Genomic DNA, 24,924 nt, shown 5'->3' with positions numbered 1-24,924 from the left:
CATGTCTCAATAAAATCATTGCATAGTAAATTTGAGTGATAGTTGATATATATACTAATACATATAATATAGTCTGTAATATTTTGTTGAATTTCATACTTTTATCTTATAAAATGGCTCATCAATAATTATTTTATTATGCTATTTGAGAGTTTATATTATTTCTTACTAAGTCTTGTAATAAAACATCAGAACCTAGTAACTATGCTATTTGTTATTCATAATCTCATGAATCACTTACTAAATAAGGAATGGCTATCAAATGTTCTACAGCAAAAATCCAAAATACGACACAGAAAACTAAAGATTAAACAACACCAACGACACCTAAACCTGTGTTTAAAAATATTATGCAATACCAATGAAAGACCAGTGTATTCTCATTGAATTATGTTCTTAAATGTGTGTTATTAATAATTGGTGACGGTAATTCCAGTTTCAAAGAATTATATTCAACAAGAGTGCTCACACTGAAATGTCTTGTCTGCCTTACTGACCATTATTGTGATGTTGAGAGTCTTAATGTTTGTGTTTTTACTACAACGTTAACTTTCAACTCCACATTTTTAAAGATCCACGACAATGAGGTCAAGGTCAGATAAATCCTGTTGGACAGACACGTACACATTACAATTATTTCATACAAGTATACATGTAATTGATCTATTGCTTATGGTAATTGAAAAACAGATTAAAATACAAAATCTTAACATTGACCAATGAACCGTGACATTAGGTCAAGGTCAGATTATACCTGCCTGACAGACATGTACACACCTTACAAGTGTTCCATACACCAAATATAGATGTCATATTGCTATTATTATTTGAAAATCCGACCAAAACACAAAAACTTAACATTGACCAATGAACCATGAGAATGAATGTCAAGGTCAAATGATACTGGTTACACAAACATATGCACCTTCCAATCATTCCATATACAAACCATTTGCTTGATAAAAAGACCAAAACACAAAAACTTAACCTTGATAACTAATCCAGGAAATGAATGAGCAGTCAAGATCAGGTGAACCCTGTTTAACGGACGTGAAGACGTTGCAAGGAATTCATACACCAAATATAGTTATCCTATTACTCATAACATGCATACATTGTAATAGGTGAGAATTTTTTTTTTTTTTCAAGCAGTCACTGCATGAACCATGTAAAGGAAGTCACAGACAATTGCCTACTTTTAATGTATGAAGCTTCCAGGTTATAGAATACTATTTTTACCAAAGCCTTTTAACAATAGTGATGATGACAGTTTAATGTTTACGGTTAATTGGCAAATATTACATGCATATCAGGACATGTAAATGTGATATGAATATGAACTCTGCTTTCTACTACACCAACACAATTAGTTGAATTTTTAATGTGCCAACCATGAGGAATATTTGCAGGAAAGGACATGTCACCCTATAATAAATCTAGACACATTATTTTGTCTCAGCGCCTAACAGACTATGTTTTACTATATTTGATTTTCAAGTGTTTGCGTTACCTGGGCATGGATAGAACCTATGATCTAGCTTATACAAGGCAAGAGCATTGTCACAAGACAATGGATCAGTTCTGTTTAAACAATTAGAATAACTTAAGATCATACTGTGGATTCATTATCATTCGTTGGGTACCAATTTTTGTGGATTTCATGGGTACAGTTAAACCACAAATTACACATTTTCTATAAGGTTGTATGCAGACATTGGCAAAGCCACTAAATCAAATATTCACGAAAATGCTTTTTTTTCTCAATGAAAATCGGTACCTACGAAAAAATAAATGAATCCACAGAAGTCAATTAATATCCTAATACTACTACACAGTAATTTACAACCTTGACTGCCATGTTTGGATTGAATAATACAAAAACTTGATAATCTGTTGCACACATTATATATAAAAGGTTGATTGTCTTTCTCTTTTAATGTCTGAAATATATGGCTTTATATAAATATACTATGTCATCTCTATCATATGGTATTAGCATACTAATAATTCATCTTCGATTTCTTATCACAATGAATCTAGACAAAAACTATATATTTCTAATTTCGTTTTATTCAAGTAGTAAAAATTATACAATTTAAACAATATGATACTGTTAGCATGGTTAGTCATTTTCCATCCTTGATATGTGTTACAATGGTCGTCTAACCACACAATGAGGATTGATTGTAGCCAAACAGTACATTCCGTACCAGAATGACAATACTTTTGTCAACAGTCTTTGCTATAACCTATAACCTCCAACATGCTTATACTGTTCAACAAAGTATAATGGTGCGGTTTCAGTTATTCTGTCAATCCATTGGTAAAGTATTTTTGATCCCTTTCTCTTCTGATTAAGCATTGTGAATTTATTTTGTGTACAGATACACTCATAGGCAATTGACACATATGGAGCAGAATCTGTTTGACATTCTGGAGCACCTGAGATCACCCCTCCTCCCTCACCTTTTTTGGTGTTGTTTGTACTGCTCTTTCTTAAAAGTTTTCTAGGTTGTATTTTGTAGACTGCTCGCTGGCTTTTTTGTCATTTTTCTTGTTTTGCCATGGTATTGTCAGTAGTTTTTGACTTATACGTTCCAATATCATGTAGGTATCTTCCACCTCTCTTATGGGGTCCCTTTAATATTGCACTACATATAAATTCTAATTTTAATGATCAATAAGCAGAATTAAAAATGAGAAAAGAAAAGTGTTTGGGTTTTCCTTTGATCTTCTTGCCACATTTGCATTTCTGATACAAAACTATAACACAATCATTTCACATTGTGCAATCATTCAAAATTGATTTAATCCATTTATATAATCAACATTTTTGATAATATTGGCACACATAATAACAATCTTTTCTAAATTATCCTAAAATACTAGAGAACAGTTTCTCCCTTTATAGTTGTGTTCAGCAATCCTGTGTCCGGTGCTGATTCTGTAATTAGTTTTTGTACTGGTCTAAATTTTGGATGAGCTGCACACCACACAGCCCAAGCATCATGCACTCACTGGTTGTAATATAAGCTCCTGCTTCACTCATTCTCTGGAAGGCAAACATTCTAAAATCAAAATAAAAAAATTAATATGCATGAAGACTGAACAATGGATGCTCCATGCTTAGATATACATTTACTATAATAGTCTACAGAAAACATTATGTTGAGTCCAAGTCCACAAGCCTAGGCTTCCACTGCTATTCACATGTTTGTTGCAGAAAAAGCCAATTCCAATTGTAGAATGTAGATAGACATGAGAAATAATATAAATATAATTTTCATAAAATTTACTGAAGGACAGTTTAATGTTTATATTAAAAATAAGGGTAATGACACTTATTTTTGATAAATATTGGGTTAAAAGGTAACAATGTTATATACTACATTATAGGAATATCATTCTTTGGCAAATTTAGCAAAACTTAACACTAGAAATTGATACAGTGTTATAGTAGTCTCAGATATTAGTAGGTACATTAATTTGACCAATCCCTTTCAGGAAATAACAAATAAGTGGGGAACACATTCTCCTTTTCTTAGAAATAATGCAAAATTTGGTTGAAGTACATTCATATCTAGATAAATTATTTCCCTTGAAATAAACATAGCAAAAATTATCTCCCCTGCCATCATCACTGAACTTTGATTTATAACTAACTAACTATTTTGATATATTTCTACAAATTTTAATTTCTTTTATCTAAATGAACAAAAAGATATATGGTTTCATGTCTATGAGATCAAAATCTGATGACAAAAAAAGCTTGATTTGTTTGAATCGTTTAAAAACAAATTCATTTAATCATACTAATGTTAATAACTTTAAAATATAAATAAGATTTTTTTTTGTAAATATGCATCTCATAAGCCGACTCAACACTCGGTATTGATTCATTTCAGGTATATTTTAATTATGTAATAGTTTAATGTACAATCAATATGTGACACATTATAAAAATATACTGAATTATTAGTATTATTTCTGTTCTGGGGCCTTAGGTAATTGAATAAATAATAGAAAATTTTGATTTCAGTATATTTTATGCTGGGTCAAAGACCACAAATCTTGGCTTCTACTCCTAAATGAAAAAGTGAAATAACTGGACTGTGTATATTTTCAATGGTATGAGTAGTTCAACTACTGTACCACTATCCTGTCAACACTAAAGGTTTTGAGTTCGAGCACCACACTAAGTGATAGTTGCGTTTGACTCCAATCTTAATTGACTACGTGACAAGGTGCATTTGACTCCAATTTTAATTGACTATGTGGCAAGGTGCGTTTGACTCCAATCTTAATTGACTATGTGGCAAGGTGCGTTTGACTCCAATCTTAATTGACTATGTGGCAAGGTGTGTTTGATAATTGATGTGATAGGTGCATTTGACTCCAATCTTAATTGTCCACATGGCAAGGTGCGTTTAACTCCAATCTTAATTGACTAAGATTGCCAGGTTTCCTGCCAAAGATTAGTGGTTATCTCAGGGCACTCCCGCTTCCTCCATTCAATAACAGCTAGCTGCAAAATAGCTAATAGTGCTGAAGTCAAAGTTTCCATAATTTATTCATTTCATAAGAATACAAGATAACTGAAAACATTAACATGATTAAACACCTTGATTGTATTCAAGAAGATTGAATTCACAAAACTCTTAAAGAAAATAGGAAATCGGATAATCATCAAAAAAATTCAAAATGAAAGAATGTTTTGACCTTGATATCAATTTTTTTTTAACAATTTCTATGCTATTTTGAGTAACACCATTTTTTAAAATAGATCTCGATATGACATTACATTATATTATTTTTAAGTTTTTTCTTTAATTGTCAACCTGAAAAATAAAATTAACATGCATACCAGGCAACAGAATTTTTTATCTTAATGAATACTTAAAATTCATGGCTTACCTTTACCCATGAAATGTACAAAAATTAGTACCTCAGGAATTATAAAGAATATTCAATGTTACGAATACCAAAGACTGCACAGTTGTATAAAATCTACAGAACACGTACTTACCTATCTGTCATAGATCTTGATGAACAAGCATCAGCTATGATATGTATATCAAAGTTTTCCTCTAATAGATCTAACACTGTGTTCTGTATGCATACATGATTTTCTATTCCACACAACACTTTTGACTTTACATCTGAAAGAAAATTTTAAAATGAAATATTTTTCTAGATATTTCTGAATTACATACCAAAACTTACTTGTCCGAATGGAATTGTAACTTGTCCAAAAAAAAAACCTTTATATTAACCTTTTTTGCATTTTAGGTTGATTCAATGAACAAAATGAATTAAAACAATTTATAGAACATAATTTGATTTATATCTCTTTATATCCTTTTAAAAAATATGAGTCGAGAACAACTGAATCTAGTCATGTCTAGTCACAGGACTTCGGTTCTAGTTTTCATCAATGCCAAAGTCTCATCAGACTCTGCACATCAGGCACAGTCTGGTAGGCCTGTCAGTCTACACTCATTTGGTTTGTATCCTGGTCTTTTATGTTGATAAAATATTGATTATTATGATTAATGCCTTACTAAAATCAGCTTTGTTTTTAACATATTAAAATGTTTCAGCTTTGTTTTTAACATATTAAAATGTTCATTCAAACACAATCAAATATTGTTTTGTCTTAATATGATCAAATATGATTTTATGAATTTTATGGTCAATAAATTGATTTTTCTTTTAAAATATTTTTGCTAAATAAAATTTATCATATATTTATCATATAGCAACATAATAACATAGGAAAACCAGGTACTGCTTTGTCTTGGTCACGAAATGTCTCCAACGGTGCCAAACTGTCTATTAAACATGGAGCCGATTCATTCGTTTCCTTGACGGTGACAAAATTTGATTTATATCTCTTGATATCCTTTTAAAAAATAAAGAAAGAAGACAAAAATTTGATTTATATTTCTTGATATCCTTTTAAAAAATATGAGTTGAGAACAACTGAATCTAGTCATGTCTAGTCACAGGACTTCGGATCTAGTTTTCATCAATGCCAAATTCTCATCAGACTCTGCACATCAGGCACAGTCTGGTAGGCCTATATACATCATTAGTTTAACATGTTTAATTAAAATGTATACAAGTTCTATTGATATTACTATTGCCTTTATGTATACTTAATTATAGAAAGATATCGCAGTTCATAGTTTGCCAATATAATTTATTGCATAGCAGTTAGCACACCTATGTTATTACAGAAAAAATATGCCTGTAATAACTAAAGGGTACATTATCACAGCTTCTCAGTATCACTCCAAAGCATTTGCTCAAACAAACATCATGCTTAATTACAATGTATTTTAATTTATTGTAAGAAATAATGACCAGAGCATGTAATGAGGTTCTGTCCCGTCTTGTTACCTTATCTACAAAGCACACCGCTGATTCCGATCGGTGAGACTGGTTTTCCGAGAATAGTATGCTTTTTTTCCGTTATAAAGTATCTGACAAAGAACCAACTTTAAATCAACGATCGCAAGTAAACATGTCAAATTAATATTAGTTTTTGTCTTCTTTTCTTGCTTTTTGTTTATTACTTTGATCATCAAAGTTGGATTTAATTTATTTTCTTACTTGTCCCGTCGGACAAGCTTGATATGGCTTTTACTTGTCCGACCTTTTTTTCTCTGGTACCGCACAATCGGACAAGCGTTATTGTCGAGCCCTGCCTGAAGATGAAAGTAATATTTAATTGTACAAGTAAATTTGTAAGATTTTAATTTATTTTATTTTTCAAGGTTTGAATTATATCACCCCTTAATTTTCTCCATACATTTATACTTATACAAGTAAATTTTTTTACAACCCTTAAATTCTCATGTTTTTATGGTTTTGGGAGGTCAAAACATGCCTAATCAAAATTTTTCTGGTAACTGCGCAAGGACTTCATAATTACTCCCTGGAGGCTTGTAATTATCAGTATTTTGAAGATAACAGACAAATGAGATTTTCATAAATGAAACTATACTTTTACGAATAGTAAAGACAACTATTAATTACAGACAATTAAACACTTTATTAGAGCAATGTAGTCAAGAGAAATTCGAGTAGAAGAAAATAAAACTTTTTTACTTGTATAAGTAAAAAAAATCTGAATGTCTTATTGTAAGGGATATAACTCTACCTCAAAAATAATTTACCTGTACCAGTAAATAAAAAAATAACACTTGTATAAGTATTACCCCTAACTGACCTTGTTGAATGGCACAGTAATACATTAAATATGCAAATTTTAAAAACTTATATGAGGCATTAATATAAGGATCTTTCCTTTATATAATTATAAATCTGTGTTTTACAAAATCATCAATACAAATGTTTGTAAAAACATTTCAACGATTCACTAATATACATGATTAAAGATTGCATATTTTGGCTTTAATATTGATTCACTTATAGGGTCTTTGCATCGGAATTAAACATATTTATTCTAAAACCAGTTGTTGGCATGACACGGGTTATGTTCTTCTCATATATTTTATCATGTTTATGATGGTATATTATCTTACCTCCTATACATTTCTAGGAATATGATTGGTTAAAAGCGTCCGCGTGGAGACCGTGTATATTCCATATTAGGTTAGTAGGGAGGCGGGGCTTATTTCATACACGGTTAGTAGTGGTGTTACGTCCCTTTATAAAAACAAAACGGTACTGTGAAAAAATCTTAAAGGTTTCAGCAGACGAAGAAATTGATGATGAAGATTGAGATAAATTCATAAAACACATTTAAACCTAACAAGTTGTTATTGTTGGCATCTGTTTTTGTAGTATCAATGGAAGTAGTTTCTTAATGCAAACGGTATTGGAGACTTGCTCATTTTGATAGGTCACTAGTCTAAATTTCACACGTTAAGATAGTCGGTAAGATAAATTCGTTACATAGTGTGCTAGTGACGTAATGCGGTATATATGGGGTCAGTAAATTCCATATGGGGATTCGAGCTTCGCTCTCACCCCATATGGAATTTACTGACCCCATATATACCGTATCAGGTCACTAGCACACTATGAAACTAATAATACTAAACCCCTAATAGGAGGGATTGTGCCTGATATTCATATGATGAAGACATAATCTTTCAATCAGTTTAATTGAGGTCTGGAAGTGGCATGTCAGTAACTGCTAGTAGTCTGTTGGTTTTTATGTATTATTGTCATTTTGTTTATTTTCTTTTGTTTCCTATTCTGACATCGGATTCGGACTTCTCTTAAACTGAGTTTTACTGTGCGTACTGTTGTACGTTTGTTTTTTCTACATTGGCTAGAGGTATAGGGGGAGGGTTGAGATCTCAAAAAGTCCAGCTGAAGGACGCCTCCGGGTGCGGGTGTTTCTCGCTGCATTGAAGACCCATTGGTGGCCTTCGGCTGTTGTCTGCTCTATGGTCGGGTTGTTGTCTCTTTGACACATTCCCCATTTCCATTCTCAATTTTATGATATATATGAAACAGTTTAATAACAAGTATTTAGTTTATATGTTACAAAGTGGAACAATGAACAAATTGTATCTGCATCTGGTCCATATGGTACGAATTGGTTTTGTTACTGGGTATGAATTGGAAATGGCAAACCTTTTTTGATGGTGATTTTGGTTAGGAAATTGTTAACATAGGAAATTACTAGCTTCCATAAACAGAACCAGTTTAAATTTGGAATTCCATTGTCCAGATTTTTTGTTATTTCTATAGTTCAAGAAAATTCATTTAAACACACTGGTGGGGGTGAATTTTCATAGTGAATGCTGGTGATTGAGGGTGATTCACTATGAAACATCTCTCTGTGTATGGCATGGATAATATATGATTTCGTCTAAACTGTTGTTTGCCTCCATACATCCATAATGACTTACCCAATACAAGCAATAGAGGCTTTTCCATTGAATCACCTTGAATTACCAATCTAATTTGAGTTACTGGGTATTACATGTATTAAGCCATTTGCAACTGCTTTTTACAGTTTGTTCTTATGTTGTGGTGTTACACCACTGTCCAAAGTGGGGGGAGGGTTGAGCACTCTCAAACATGTTTAACCCCGCCACATCCTTTAAGTGCCTGTCCCCTGTCAGGAGCCTGTTATTCAGTTGTTATTGTTTGTTTAACGGTATGTGTATCATCATAGTTTTTTTTAGTAATCTGTATTCTTATAAACAAGATAAATTAGGCCGTTAGTTTTCTCATTTAAATTGTTTCACATTTTGTCATGTCAGGGCCTTTTATAGCTGACTATACAATATTTTTTTTATTATTGTTGAAGGCCATACAGTTGCGCTATACTTACTTATATCTTCTTCATTATAACTAAGGTGGGTAGTTGTCTCGTTGACAATCTTACCACATCTCCTTATTTCTATATTGTGTGTATTGTATTTCCATATTCTCACCTGGTAAAGTTTTCATATGGTCCACAACAGTTGGAACTAACATTGAAAAAGAAGTCTTTGGAAATACTTTCTCCTGGCTAACATCTATTTCAGAAACCGTTGGACCCAGTCCTAAAATGCAAAATAGAAATTGTTTATCGTTTACATACAATGCATTTAAATCACTCTGACTGAAAACAAATATCAATATTGATTCAAAATGGTGCTATTTTATTCCAGTTCCAATTCATTTTAAGATGTACCTGAAAGCAAATTTATTATTTACTACCAGCGTAGTTCCATTATATAAAAAGACTTTGGGTAGGCTTTTGTTCACAAGTCTGTTCATGAAAAAGTCCATCAGTTTAATTGAAAAAGTGAAAAATATACATGCATAGGTATACTCATTTCCTGCCTCCTTCAACAGAAAAATAGGTAGGTAAGTTAACTAATATTTCCTCTAAAAAATGTTTTACAAATACCATGTATACTATATAAGTTGTTAACTTCTATGTCATTTGATCTCTGGTGGAGACTTGTCACATTGGCAATCATAACCCATCTTCTTATTTTTATATAGCAAAATATTTCAGACTTTAACCATGTTAATAGTTCTTAACCAAAAAAGGCTGGACTTAAGCTGCACATGTGTGTTACATGCTTATATATTAACCAAAAATTTGTTAAGATAGGCAGGCAAATTTAGGTAAGGTAGGCATGCAAATTTAGTTTAGGTAGGGAGGGAGTAAACAATACTTAATTCTTTTTGGCAAAATAGTTTTTCCTAATGTAAAACACTGCATGAAATGATACGTTTACAAAATTTAATCTCATATTATATTTCTAGTTTTAAATTTAAGGTCTGATATACGAAGAATTATTTTAGTAGTTTATGAAAATTTAATGCTTTTGTTAAATTTCAAATTTTCTTGGGTTTTATCCCGATATATGGGTTATTAAATTTTTTATTTATTTGAAAAATAATACCGGTTTAAATTTGTTATTTAAAAGGTTTAAATCTAGTTTATCCTCGTTAAACTTTTAGTTTACATAATTATACGTTTATTTTTTAACAAAACTGCTAAATGTAAGACAATTTAACTGAAATTAAGACAATTTAACTGAAATTTAAATTGGATTAAATAGCAAGTTTATACGAATGTAATTTTTGTCGGTAAATTTGAAATTTAATGCCAGTTTTCGTAACGTGTTTATGTATCTTGTTTTGTTTTAAATGATTACTTCTTCTTTTTCTTTGGGTCAACAAGGCTTCAATACTGAATAATACATGTTGTACAAAATAAAATCGAGCGTTATTAAGAAAGAAAAAAGACAACATTACGATCCGGCTTATCGATATCAAAATTGTCCAAACAGAAAAAAATAGAAAGTTTCGTTGCAAATATATTAACAACTTACGTAAGGAAATATTCAAATCTTGAATATACCTAAAACTTTTCAGAATGTCAACCAATGAGGGGTATACATAGTTAAACCAAAGTAAAGATCGTCCTCGGATTTCCATAGACATTCTGGTTATCTTTCTCAATAACAGAAAATACAAAACACAGGAAATAACAGGAGCTTAAATGATGGCTAAATTTCATCGTTTGTTTTTATCGTTTTTTTTTAGGAATTATTCAGTTCTGATTTGTTTAAACGACATGTATTTATTGAAGTACATATGTACAATACAATACACAAATAGAATATTTTTTTAGAAACAAGCAGTTTTGATTATCCCCCTTATAATAAACTAAATCTATTTTGACATTATGACATTTTTATTCCATTTGATAATATTTATAATAATCATATATATACTAAAGTTATTCCTTTAACAGTGCACTATTTCAGGTATTTCGTAAATATCGTATTACTTAAGTAATATTTATAATGGGATGCAACTCTTTTTGTCAACAATATCTGTTTCAGAGGAAAATATTTGTTTTTAAATTAAGTTATCTCCCATTACATTGGAAAAGCTTAAAGAATACACTATGAAATTTGTCTTCCTTTGTTCATATTCAACACAGTTTTAAGGATGGATGGATAATTCTTTATGAATTTAACAAAATTTGCAGCATACTATTAACTAGTATAAAAGGGCACAATAATAAAAAGTGAGAGCTGTTTTAAGCGCAAATTTCTGAATATTCACGAAGTAAACTGGATTTAATAATGTGAACCTTGTAAAATAGCACGTAAAATTCCGACTTAGCGTGACTACTTTGTAAAATGTAGGGTTCTATTAATACTTATTGTCAATTTCAACTTTCTGTTCCGATGTGCATTTAATACGTTAAAATTCCATTCCATCATTATCATCTTCGTCAAATATTGCTGTTGTTTTTTTTTTTTTTTACATGTACATGTATACACTCCAAGTTATCCCTATGTTATCTCATTTATATAAAAGGTGATATATATATAACATAGATATTTAATGCAAAGGGGTTTCTAAAGATGAAAGTCCATTAGGCTGACATAGTTCCATAATGCTTCGAATTATATACAATCTGAGCATATACAATAACTGCCATGTTCCGAATACCTGACATTTTGAATTATTTCGTTAGACAACATCATCTGAGCTGCGTCGGATAAAAATCGACCTTATACAAATGAATACCAATACATCTGTTAACTTATTTCGGGTTGAAAATTCTCTATTGAAAGTATGTAAATGTTTGAAAATTGGTTGTTATAAGAAACCCTTCAAACAGACCAAAATTCATCTTTTATTTCGTACTTGATTGTTCAAAATCAATCAAAGCCTTATACATGCAAATGTTTACTTGTACTTGCATAAGGTCGATTTCTAGCTGACACAGTTCAATTCTGCAAAGCGGAACATGAAGTCAAAGAATACTGCTAATTTATTTTCTTTCTTTCTAATCAGTGCCTGTAAGTCATCCTCATTCGAAATGTTTAAACAGACATTTTGAGAAAGGTTTGTTTTAGTTATGTCAGTACCGATTAAAATAAAGATCAACATATGTGATGGTCTATCGCCTGTTACTCTTATCGATGAGTCAATAATGTAATCGAATCGAATCGAAAAGGACCTAAAATAATAGCCTAACTCTATCAACGGTCAACTTTGCCTAAGTGAGTTGAAATCTTAGTTTCTTAGTCATTTTAGAATGTATAAGAGGACAATTTAAGAACGATTTAGTATAGATCTGAACTGATGATACCCTCGGACATTGGTGTACATAAAGGCAATAGAAGAATAAAACCAGGTTTAATCCACCATTTTCTACATAAGAAAATGCATCAACAAAGTCAGAAGTATGACAGTTATCCAATCATTTGATGTGTTTGAGCTCTTGATTTTGCTATTTGATGAGTGACTCTCTGTTTAGAATTTTCCTCGGAGTTTGGTATTTTTGTTGTTTTACTTTATACCGCTGTTCAATAGTCATAATTTGATTAAACGAAAAAATCCGTGTTACTAACATAAACCGAGGGAAACACATCAACTATAAGGGGAAAACAACGGAACAAAAGAAAAGCTGAACTGCAACAAAAAACAAACGCCAACAGTTATTAAAACAGACTATATTCTTGACTTGGTACCGGACATTTTGAAATAAATGGTGGGTTGAACCTTGCTTTATGGCTTAGCAAACCTACTACTCATATCATGTATATTGCAATGTTGAAAGTATCGCTAAAATGACAATTAACATTACCTGACAGCAATACAGTACAAACTCCATTTTATTCCTTCCTCAAATGTTCAAATTTAATAACTCGAAGGGATACTATCGGGACAGTCTATTGTTTTACCCTTAATATTATAATATAAGGGGACATTTTAAGAAAAAATGTCCTGTACCAAGTCAAGAATATGTTCAAAATATAATAACTCGAAGCGATACTATCAGGACAGTCTATTGTTTTAGACTTAATTTTATAATATAAGGGGACATTTTTTCTTCAAAGTAATATGGCAGTTGTTATCATATAGTTCGTTTCTATATATGTGGGCGTTTGTTTTTGTTGCACTTCAGTGTTTCTATTGTTCAATTGTTTTCCTCTTATAGTTGATGAATTCCCCTCGGTTTTAGTTTGTAACCCGGATTTTTTATTTAAGTCTGATAAGGACAATGAGCTAATATATCATTAAATTTCTGAATATATTAATAGATGAAACAACAACATGAACACAATGTTTTGAAAGTGCTTTGAATATGTCTAATTTATCGTGCGAGGGCTGTATAGCCAGTCAAGGTCGTTCAAAACTTCCATCATCATCATTTTGATTTGTACATAAATGCTAATTGAGTGGACCGCCAGCAATCAACTATAATGTTTTGTTGCTCCAATGAATAGTTTACAGGAAAATAAAAGTTAATTATTTCGTTTTGTGTATTTTTTGTTTTTGGTAAATAACTGGGATTTATCAAATGTTACCTGTAATTGTATGTCATTTTGACACCTCATTTATATGTTTTATAATTCCAGACGTCAGATTAAAAAACGTTTCCGATATATTTGACTGCTATGTAAAATAGTACTAATATATTGTTAAACTTTACATAATTAATACTGTGTAACTTAGATGTTATAATGTTCAAATACATAATCGCTCTTTTGAAATAGATTGAATTCACCAGCCCAGTAGTCAGCGCTTCCGTTGCACTATCATTGCTATGGTATTAAATATTAATTAACTGTTTACAAAATTTGAATTTTTGAAATACTAAGGCTTTTCTATCTCAGGAATAGATTACCTTAGCCATGTTAGCTGTATTTTGCAAAACTTTTAGGATCTTTTGGTCCTCAATGCCCTTCAGTTTCGTACTATATTTGGCCTTTTTAACTTTTTTTATATTCGAGCGTCACTGATGAGTCTTTTGTAGATGAAACGCGCGTCTGACACAAATACAAATTGCAATCTTGGTATATATGATAAGTTTATTAGCAATTAGGAGGACGTGTAAGTCACGATTTTTGGATTTCCCAAAAACGAGAAACAACAGGCTCTTTATAAAAAAACAACCAATTCTACAAACAAAAATATGTATACCAAGTCACAAAACACTTTTGGAAACATATCTGCGTCTGTCCATGCCGAATCTTTCAAAAAATAGTAAATCTACTGATTAAAAAATGTTACTCTTGAATACAGATGACCCACATTTTTTTTTTCGATTAAAGAAAAATCCGACTGAATCAATGCTTGGATATGTTAACGTGTCATTATACTTATTCCTTATATTATATCACCTCTCAAACAGAAAGTTAAAAAGATGTGTTGTTTTTTTTAAATTTTTTTTTACTCTTTTTAACTTAATAATAGCTTGGAACTATTTCTAACTATTCATTATATTTCCAGGAAATTAACAATTCCAAAATGTACTATCACCTTATAAGCGCATTATAACAAAAATTAATTAAACATGTTAAACCAGGAAATAACTTTTTTATCAATAATTCAAAATGTCAAAGGTAAGTATGAAATTATTATTCTGTTTATATACGAATATATCATTAACTTCCTTGGTTTATTTGTTTCAAATAACTTTGACAGTTATTTTCATACATTTCCGAAGAAAAATGTATAATTTAGTTTAGGATTGAAATGTTTCAAATGTTTGGTGTCCTATACTTTATTTAGAATTGAATTTCTATGTTCATGCGTAGTTAGGACTTCATCAATGTTCTTGTTTACGATGTATAATTTACTAATATGTCTATTAGCTATTTAGTCTAATACTTATAATTCAACACTGAGAAACAGACTAATTGTATCTGTAGATTTCTTACTAAAAAACAGGATATCACATCGTAAATTTAGATACTATACATTCGTCCATTTTTGGTAATATACTTTTGGCGCGGCTAGAATATTATACATCCCGCCATTATGTTATTGTGCTATAGTAATTTCTGTATTCTTGTCAATAAGTTCTGCTTCTGTTCTTTGTATATAGAATGTCTATATAACCAGGTTTAATCCACCATTGTCTACATAAGGCAATTCATGTACAAAGTCAGGATTTTGACAGTTGTTTTCCATTCGTTTGATTGCTTTTGATTTGAAATCTTATAAAGAACTATCCGTTTTGAATTCCTCTTGGTGTTCGGTATTTTTGTTATTTTACTTTTTTATGCATGTCAACTCGGTGATCCTTTGTACTTATATATCCCATCATTGTGTTATTGTTATGATAAATTCTTGTATTCTTGTCTTTCATTTTTACTAAATATGCTTTTTGTGTTTCTTTCTTGCATATGTGTTTGTTTTTATAGTGATTAAGATTATAACATGTATAACACAAAGTTGATTGCTGTACCCCTATTTTTGACATTTATACCTATTATGTCTGTTTGTTTTGTTCACATATCGCTGTCAATATAATGGAATTGTATGCGACTGTCATACAAGTGAGAGGTTTAGCTAACTATACTACCAGGTTTAATCCACCATTTTCGACATAAGAAAATGCCTATACCAAGTCAGGAGTATGACAGTTGTTATCCATTCGTTTGATGTGTTTGAGCTTTTGATTTTGATATTTGATTAGGGACTTTCCATTTTGAATGTTATTCCTCGGCTTTCGGTATTTTTTTTTTATTTTATTGTTTTTCTTAGTACACTTATTATTAGAGGTAATCAATTCAATATCGTAATTGATTGTTTTTGTTCCTCATAAATTTAATGATTACTATGAATATATTGCTTTGTGCCTGTCCTATAACATTGTATAAGATAATTGGTATTGTTTGTTTATGTCTGTTATATTTGTTTTTCGTAAATTGTGTTGTTTCGTATTTTTAATAACGGGTTCGACTGTCAGCCGTTTATATGGTATGGATTGATTTTGTAATTGTCAAGGCAATACGGTTTTATCTTCGTCATTTAAAATCCGATGGATTATTGTCTCATTGACAAACATACCACCATACTCTTTTTCTAATTAATTATTATGCTATCGTACATATTTACTACACTATTAATGTATAAGGAAGAAAACACCATTGTTTATAGTTCAATAGTTAAGGTTAATAAAGAGGGCAAGTGTAACTCTTTGATAGGTGTTACTCAGTGTAAAGTAATGTTCTTGTTTCAAAGCAAAGCTCTGAGCAGTTTAAGACATCGTGTAATTTAAAACAAAACATACCAAAATAGTATTGTAGTATTAATTATAGTGTTTACTAGGTAGGGGTTTGTGTTTAATTGTTTTTCAAATGCATTAAAACATTAATAAAATCGAAGTCTAAACCCTGAAAAATGTTTATTGATATCAAATTATGTCATTTATTACGATACATTTGTAATATTAGATGTACTCTTTGTTCTTTCAGTTTTCTACAGAAATCTGTCTAATATATTTGATATTTTTTAATGGTAAGTCGCATTTACTATGACAGTCAATATGTTAAAAAATAATTTTCTCTGTTCTACTTTTTATCAATTTTTGCTTTGATGCATTTTAAATAGTCATTTTGATAATCATAGAGAAAAAACAAATATATTTGATCTGGTAATTGAACAGCAACTACTTGAAATAACTAGACCAAGATAATCAAAGACACATATTGAATACTACGGGAGCGTATTGGGGTCATCCTTTTTTTCAAACTTTAATCTTGGAATTATCAATTTTAATCTTAAAATTCCAACACTTAGCTTGGAAATTACAACTTTAATCTTAGAATTGTATATTGATTTTGGGTAATGTTCTACATATCTTATATAAATATGTTATTGGAAATATTATATTAACGGCCAATTGTGGTATTTGAATCAATCAGGGACTTTATATTTACATAGATATAAAGTTTCCGAATCTATGCATTTTAAGGTTAACCTTTCAAATTTTTTCCCAAATGAACTCCGGAAATTATGAGTGATGATATACATGTAGTGCTTATATGAGCATGAGTCATAATTAAGAAAGTGTATGCAAGTAAAGGTCATTCTTTATATATATTTATATAAATATAGGTACCAAATATTAGTGAATGTTATATAAAATGGGTACAAAAAAGCTCATAAAACAGAAGTACACTGTTTGCTTGAGGCGATAGTCCAGTTCAATGTTGATAATTCCAAGATTAAAATTGGAATTTCCATGTTTAAAGTTAGAATTTTTAAGTTTAATGTTGATAATTCCAAGATTAAAGTTGATAATTTCAAGATTAAAGTTGACAATTCCAAGATTAAAGTTGGAAATTCCAAGATTTAAGTTGATAATTTCAAGATTTAAGTCAACAATTAGAAAAAAAAAAAAAATAAAAACGATGGCCCTAATACGGTTCCGTAGAATACAATCAAAGGTTGAATTTAAAATCTGAAAGGGAAAAGGAGTTGCTATTTGATTGGATAAATACTATTATCACCGGCTTAGTATATTTCTATGATTTTGATTGGTTAACGCAAGTCGTTACAAAACCCATAGCCCCGGGTGTTGCTAACCCATATACCCGGACGTTGCTTTCCATTAATGCGGGGGACGTCACGCGCGTTTATACGCTGACGGCGTCCATATTGAAAATGGCAAAGCGTTTTGCTTCCCACACGGAGAATGAAATTCTTGACAAAAGATCTAAAAACATTGCGTCATCAACAGAAAAAGCAAACAAAAGGGCTGGTAATTTACTACGTGAATATCTCACTGAGAAAAATGAAGACACGCACTTTGATCAGTATAGTCCTGGTCGGCTAAATGATGTCCTGAAACATTTTTATTTTGACGCCCGTAAACCTTAGAAATGTATAAAGTCAATTCGCTTGATTCATTCCGGTACTCTCTGAATAGATATCTTAAGGCTCCTCTTTTTTAAAGGAATTTAATAAAATCGGAAATTGACAGGACAAAATTGTACTCTTCAGCTTTTATGCAACCAAGCTCCCCTACTGGTTTATCAAATAAAGTACATTTTGATATAAGAATGTACTTCTTTAGACGCGGGGCTGAACATATGGATAAGATGACAAAAGAAACTTTCATCGACAAAACAGACCCAAAAACAAAAACAAAACAAGTGACAAAACAAATTGACGAACTTACCAAGAATTACCGCTTCAATGACAAGGAAAATGTCACTGCTATTATGCCAGAGCAACCTGATAGTCCGTCTTGTCCAGTGGCATCTTTTCAGAAGTACATTTCTAAATTGCATCCTCAATGCAACATATTATGGGAAAGGCCACTAGAATCCTTTTATGAAGATTCTGCTACTTGGTATTGTAGTTGGTCGTGACACTTTGGCTCAATTTATGAATAAGTTAAGTAAACTTTGTTCGTTATCACAAGTTAACACTAACCATTCAATCCGAGCTACCGGTGAAACCATTCTCACAGAAAGCAGGTACTTTGCTGATGCTCAAATCATGTCTGTCACTGGCCACACAAGTGTCTCGAGTTTGGCAATTTATCAAAAAACTTCCGACAAGGCAAAATTTCAATTGGGACAAATAATTGATGCTGCAATGAATGGAAGAGATCTTGATGCAAATGTCTTGCCTGCTCCAAATCAATAACTAACATTACCTTCACCTGTTCAAACGTTGGCACTTCCCACTCCGGCTAGATCCTCAACAATGGCGTCCTCTTCATAAGTAACACAAATGACAGAAATCAACTCTCTGGTATAAACTTTAATGAGTTGTTCAGCAACTATGATACAGTTCCACAAATGCCAGTATCCCATGGTTGTTACATTGGATCCATCAACATCAACATTAACTACAAATAAAGAACTTTCCTGTCCGCATGTACGAATATTGAGTTGATCCAAGTTTTTTTCAAGACAATAATAGTCTATTTTTCCTTAATTTCGTGTTGTTCCTGTGAAAAAAATTAATTCTGTAGATTATCCACAAATATCTGTAATTAAATATGAACTGCTCTAACGATTTTATCCTATTATTCCGATCATTGACATTGATTTTAGCAAATGCATCACTTGACCACCACGTCGTCAATGAAAGACACTATTGACCTAGTTATGCAAATGTCCCATATTGACGTTTCGCCGTCTATGACGTAACGCTCGCGACATTAAGCGCTAATTTTGAATTTATTCAGTTTCTCTGCCTCTGGATTAAAAAACGTCTTATATTTCACTACCTGTAGGGTTCTATCTGTATTATCTGCCTTGGCTGTTGCTAAGCTTTGTAAGTTGAAATACAAGTATGCATTAAAATTTAATGAAACAGTGTTTAATTCCGAAAAGAAGAAGATACACGAGAATCTGTATGACTTCATAGACCTACGTCATTGGTGTTTCTTAGGAAAATAACTATTTATGCACACATGAGCTGTTCCAAATTTTTTGATGATTTGTTTTTTAGTTGCGGTGATAATAATGATTGACAAGAAGATTTCCCATGCATTTATACCAAGCTAAATACATGTTATTCCAAATATCGATGAATGCTATTTTTATTACAAATAGAAATCTTGGCACTCTTGAACGAGGCTATCGGATTAGAAACAATAAGGTTATATTAGCTGTTTTCAACTTAACTAGAAATCCATATTGAAATGTTAGTTATATACATAAACAATGATTTGTATCGAATAGTGTCAATCTTTCTTGTTTAACGTTGTTGCATAATGTAGTTGTAAACACGAAATACAGTTTCAAATTATGAATTCCCGCCATTTTTAATTGTGACAATTTATCGAACTCTATGGAAGAGCACAAAAGATTTGCTTATCTACATCATATCTAGCATAATGTCCATGTTTTCATAATAGTGTTGTTAAAATAAGATTACTGTAACGTATTTGAGTTTGTGTGTTAAATAAATATTGTAGGTACACAGTGTGTAGCATGGAAATCAGTCTATACAACACCGGGATCTTTTTTGCGACTCAACATGACTGATTTTGAAGAATCGATCCACTGTGACTTTTTTCCCACAGGAAAAAAAATCAGAAAGAGAATAGTTAATGCATCCAGAGAATATGACGTTACAAAGTATCAACTAATAACAAGTATAAGGCCAACCATAACTATCCAGGCTCCTCGAGTAATAGGGAATTTTCCAAAAGGGTTACATATTCTTGATTTAGAAAGAAAAACATTGCATATAACAGGTTAGAAACATTTTTTATGTAATTTAAAATATACATTTATGTAAGATATGGCATACCATTGCCTTAAAATTGAGGAAACACAGAAGTAATTTAACTATGACTTTATGGATGTTTTTAAAGTTTCAAACACACAATTGAATAATGTTCATGCTTATTTCTACAAAGTTACACATGACAAAGTGATTTCACATAGACCCTGACATGAAGCGGGTCAAGACAAGACAATAACTTAATTTTCTCATTTACAATGCCAAAAACTGTCATTCCTTCAAAAAATGCACTCATGAATTATCTGCCTCTAAGATCTGATTCCTTGACACTATTACACAACAACAAGAGTAAAACCACTTATAAACCAAAACGATCAGCATTGTCAAATAAATAGAAAAACACTCGGGAATATTTTTAATAAGAACGTTAGAAACTATTACCAAATGGGGTAAAGATACAAAGAAAAGAAGATATTGTTACATTATTTATTGTAAACAAACGTGAATATGTCTTTTGTAAATACAAGTTTATTGCGTTCATAACATGTTTATAAAGTTGATCTGATTATTAAATATTTTGACTGGTCAAATACACCTATGATAGATTTTATGAGTGATCCGACAGGTCCTATGACCAAATCAGGTCAACATAAACAGAAGATTTGGTATTATAATTGACAATACCACTACTGAAGTTAGCTTCGGAATCAGCCCTGCAAAAAGTTAACTTTAACCCGGACGGATAGCTCAATTTGACCACATTTGGTCTAAAATTAAATTTTTGGCTGGTCCTCCCACACTAACTTGGCTTGCATTTAGAACCACTTTGTAACGAGTGGTCAATTGTTTCAATTTAATTATGAGTTTCTATTGTATTTTTTGCCTCTCGTATAGTGTAAATTATCATGTTTCTCATAAAAAGGCATAATCTATGAGCGGAATAGAAATATATTCGAAAGAGATTGGCTACCATTCTAAATAAAAATAGTATTCGAACTTATAAATCAACTGACAACGCTACGGATCTGCCTGATATGCTTTTGTAAAAAAATGAAAAAAGATATTGATCACACTGCTTAAAGACAAACAGCTCTAATGTATTGCATATTTTCAAAACCTAAACAGTATAATATTGAACAACGATTCAATCGACGAACAGTAGCCTGTAATTCAGTGATTTTCTTTTATTGATGCGTTACATAAATTATTTGTTTTTCGTTCATTTTTTGTACATAAATTAGGCCGTTAGTTTTATCATTTGAATTGTTTTACATTTGTCATTCCGGGAGTCAGGATGACTTGTATAACAAAATTATTTGACCTCATTAACCAAATGTAATAACTTGTTTCCCAATCCACTATTATAAATAAATATGTTTTTAAATTAAACTTAAACTGACCATATCTGCTCTTCATCATGTAAATCTATATACATGTAGCCGCACACTGCAGAAATACAGTTATATTTTTAGGCAAGGATGGATTGTACAAATGACAGCAATTATATTGGAAAACAATGACTTCAAATTTTCTTTGCGTCAATTTATAATACCAGCATGTCCTCTTTTTATTCAAAATATTGAATCGTAAACAAATATGATATTTGTTTACGAGTAGTATTAAAACGTTATAGTCACTACTGAATCAAATGCAAAGCGCTCATTCTTATTTTACCTGAACAAGTTCTGACTGATACTGAATCAATTGCGATGGCCAGTGTTATGATCATGTACTGAACAACTGAAAAAGATCATGCCATTTTTCCTTGCGGTAAATTAAGGCATTTCAGAGTTGTTCAGTTTAACATGATCGTTTCAGTAGTGAAACCCGTTACTGGTGTATTAAACTGGATATTCTCATTAATCAAAAACGAACTGCATGACAAAGCAATGGAAAATAAAACTACCAAGGTTCAAACAACAGGCTACAAATATCAGTGATAAGTTTAGTCCGTTGAATGGTTCGAAAAACTCCAGGAATATTTTACCTTAGCTGTATTTGGCTTAACCGTTCGGGTTTCTTGGTCCTCAATGCATTATATTCCTTCCTTTATTTTTGCTTTCTACATTTTTGTCGGAAATTCACATTCGAGGAAAAGACGACTGCAATGTGGTTACAACAATTGAAAATTGAACATTGTCGTCATCTGTAAAAACAAATATTAAATAACGGTCAAACAACTCATAACAGCGTCTGTAAAATTTACGATGAAATTACTTCAACTTCACCAGTTTTAAATCTTGATTTTATATCTTACTTGTAAAAGAGAGGCGAATGATACCAAAGGGACATTCAAACTCACAAATCGGAAATAAACTGACAACACCAAGGCTTAGAAAGAAAAAAAGAACCAACAGACAAACAACATTACACGATAACACATCACAGAAAACCAAAGACTGAAGGTGATCCCAGGTGTTACGGAAGGGTTAGCAGATCCTGCTCAACATTTGGCATCCGTCGTGTTGCTCGTGTTGCTCATGTAAGTACAAACCCGATGATAAATCTAATTTGGTAGGTCACATTCCGGGAAAAGGGGACGGGATTGTACATGTTGTAGTTATGACAATTGAAACATATCCGTCGTCATCTGTGAAATAGATATTCCATAACAGTTACTGTCAACCAACTTGTGATGTCGTACGAAAAATTAACAAAGGGATGATTTCAACTTCCCCAGTTGAAACTCTTGGTTTAATAACTTCCTTGTAAGCAGCAACTGTCAATTTGAATATAAGAAATGCAAACTCTGGAACAGTGTATCAACTGGAAGATAAATACATATGCATGCGCCGCTGGAATTGTCTTTTTAAGTTGTGCATATTACACATCAAGATCAAGAGTTGATTCATTATAAAACGTAGAAGTATGTGTGCCTTGTAAGCGTTGATTCTTAAAGCACTGATTATCAAATAATCATTAGAAATATGTATATTGAAAATATATATGATGGTATTATAAATCAGTAATTTTGTGTAAACCTGGATAGAATGTAAAATATAAACTATATATATAGCTATATATAGCCTAAGTGGTCGAGTGGTCTAGGGCGCTGGACACTGTACAGGCGGTGTTGTCAAAATGTCGCAGAAGCAAGAGTTCGAATCCCGCTGAGGGAAGAACAAAAATTTCAAACGCAAATTTTGAAGATCTAAAATTGTTAGCCCTGTATTACAACGTGTTACATATATATATACATCTTTTGGAAAATGTTGTTTTTGCTGTATTTAGACCCCTCTACCAAGAAATTTGTTTTGCATGCACAAGTATAAAAATTGCGGTTTTTATCCAACGCAATCATAGGTTTGAACGTTGTTTTCAATTTATACTTGTTTATATTATATGTATATATATGTTGATGCTTACAAGGAAGGCTTTGAACAATAGGGTTCTAAGGATAAAATGGATTTCATTTTGACGAACATTTTACATCACTATCATGATATTATTACCATTATGCAATGACTGTATCACAGATGACCACGGAAATGATTTACTCTTTTTTACTTACACATAATGTAGTCCTGAAAAAAAAAAGTTTTACATTTGAATTCAGACTCGGTAAAGTTTTAAGGTTAAAAAGTTCACATGATCAATAGTTAACGAATTTGATGATGTTAACCATTAAATAAGAGTTGAATATATATTGAATTTGTGTGATTCCTTATCAATTGATAAACCGTATAACCTCTGACATACTCTTATAAATGTCGATCATCTGGTATGGTCGCCATCAAATGGTCTATTGGTTCGGGGTCATCAATGATAGGATGTTGACCATTTATTGGGGTCTTGAGGTATGGGCTAGTGGTGTATCTAATTAGGATACCTAGTGAGATGCAATTATATTAATCTGTTGAGAAGTCATATGTGAAAATGACATTCTGCATGTATATCAAAACTTTCCCTTTGAAGGTAGAGAGTTCTTATCCCTTTCCCATTACTTCCATGTTAATACGTTTTCCTCATTGAACAAGATGTTTCATTCCTTATTCTTTATGTTAGAAACTGATGACATGCATCAGCAACTATGAAGCAAATTGTATGCCCATTCTCAAGCTATGTCGCATTTGAATTTCCCTCAAAATGCTAAAGTTACAGACACTTATCTTTGTGACTTGTTTTTTTCCAAGGACTAGTAGGACAACAATGAGTCACAATACAAAACGTAACAGAAAAAATGTCACGACTCAGTTTAAGAAAAAAACTTCTAATAACATGAATAACTTATTTCACTCCTTTTAATAGAGTACATATATATAAACACATTCTATAATACATTTTTGTTATATAAAAAAATTAATACCTATTAGATAATTTTGGATTGTTGTCTGAGAAGTTGTAGTAACATTTGTTTATTTAATGATACCATGTTACATGTGGATTAGGAGTTAATGGGTAAAAAGTCACAAATCTGAAAGGAAAAGATTCACAGATTTATGTGTAAGAAAAAAGTCACAAGAAAAT

The 24,924-nt window shown here is 31.3% G+C and overlaps 1 protein-coding gene across 2 annotated transcripts in view; it reads right to left on the bottom strand.

Annotated features, from left to right (window-relative positions):
• Positions 1 to 2,905: 2,905 nt before the first annotated feature.
• LOC127704623 (isochorismatase domain-containing protein 2-like) overlaps positions 2,906 to 24,924 on the bottom strand; it is a 62,447-nt gene continuing 40,428 nt past the window's right edge. The window contains exons 3-4 of one of the 2 annotated variants that reach the window (XM_052208742.1): positions 5,027 to 5,159; positions 2,906 to 3,068 (exon numbers count right to left, since the gene is read on the bottom strand). In XM_052208742.1, coding sequence (XP_052064702.1) covers positions 2,951 to 3,068; positions 5,027 to 5,159 — 251 coding nt within the window. In that variant the 3' untranslated portion in view covers positions 2,906 to 2,950. The remainder of the gene's footprint in view (positions 3,069 to 5,026; positions 5,160 to 24,924) is intronic. The other variant, XM_052208741.1, reaches the window with a different exon arrangement.

The sequence above is a fragment of the Mytilus californianus genome, unplaced genomic scaffold (genome assembly GCF_021869535.1).
Source record: "Mytilus californianus isolate M0D057914Y unplaced genomic scaffold, xbMytCali1.0.p SCAF_6, whole genome shotgun sequence".
NCBI classification, from domain to species: Eukaryota; Metazoa; Mollusca; class Bivalvia; order Mytilida; family Mytilidae; genus Mytilus; species Mytilus californianus.
This window is presented reverse-complemented; position numbering and strand designations above follow the sequence as displayed.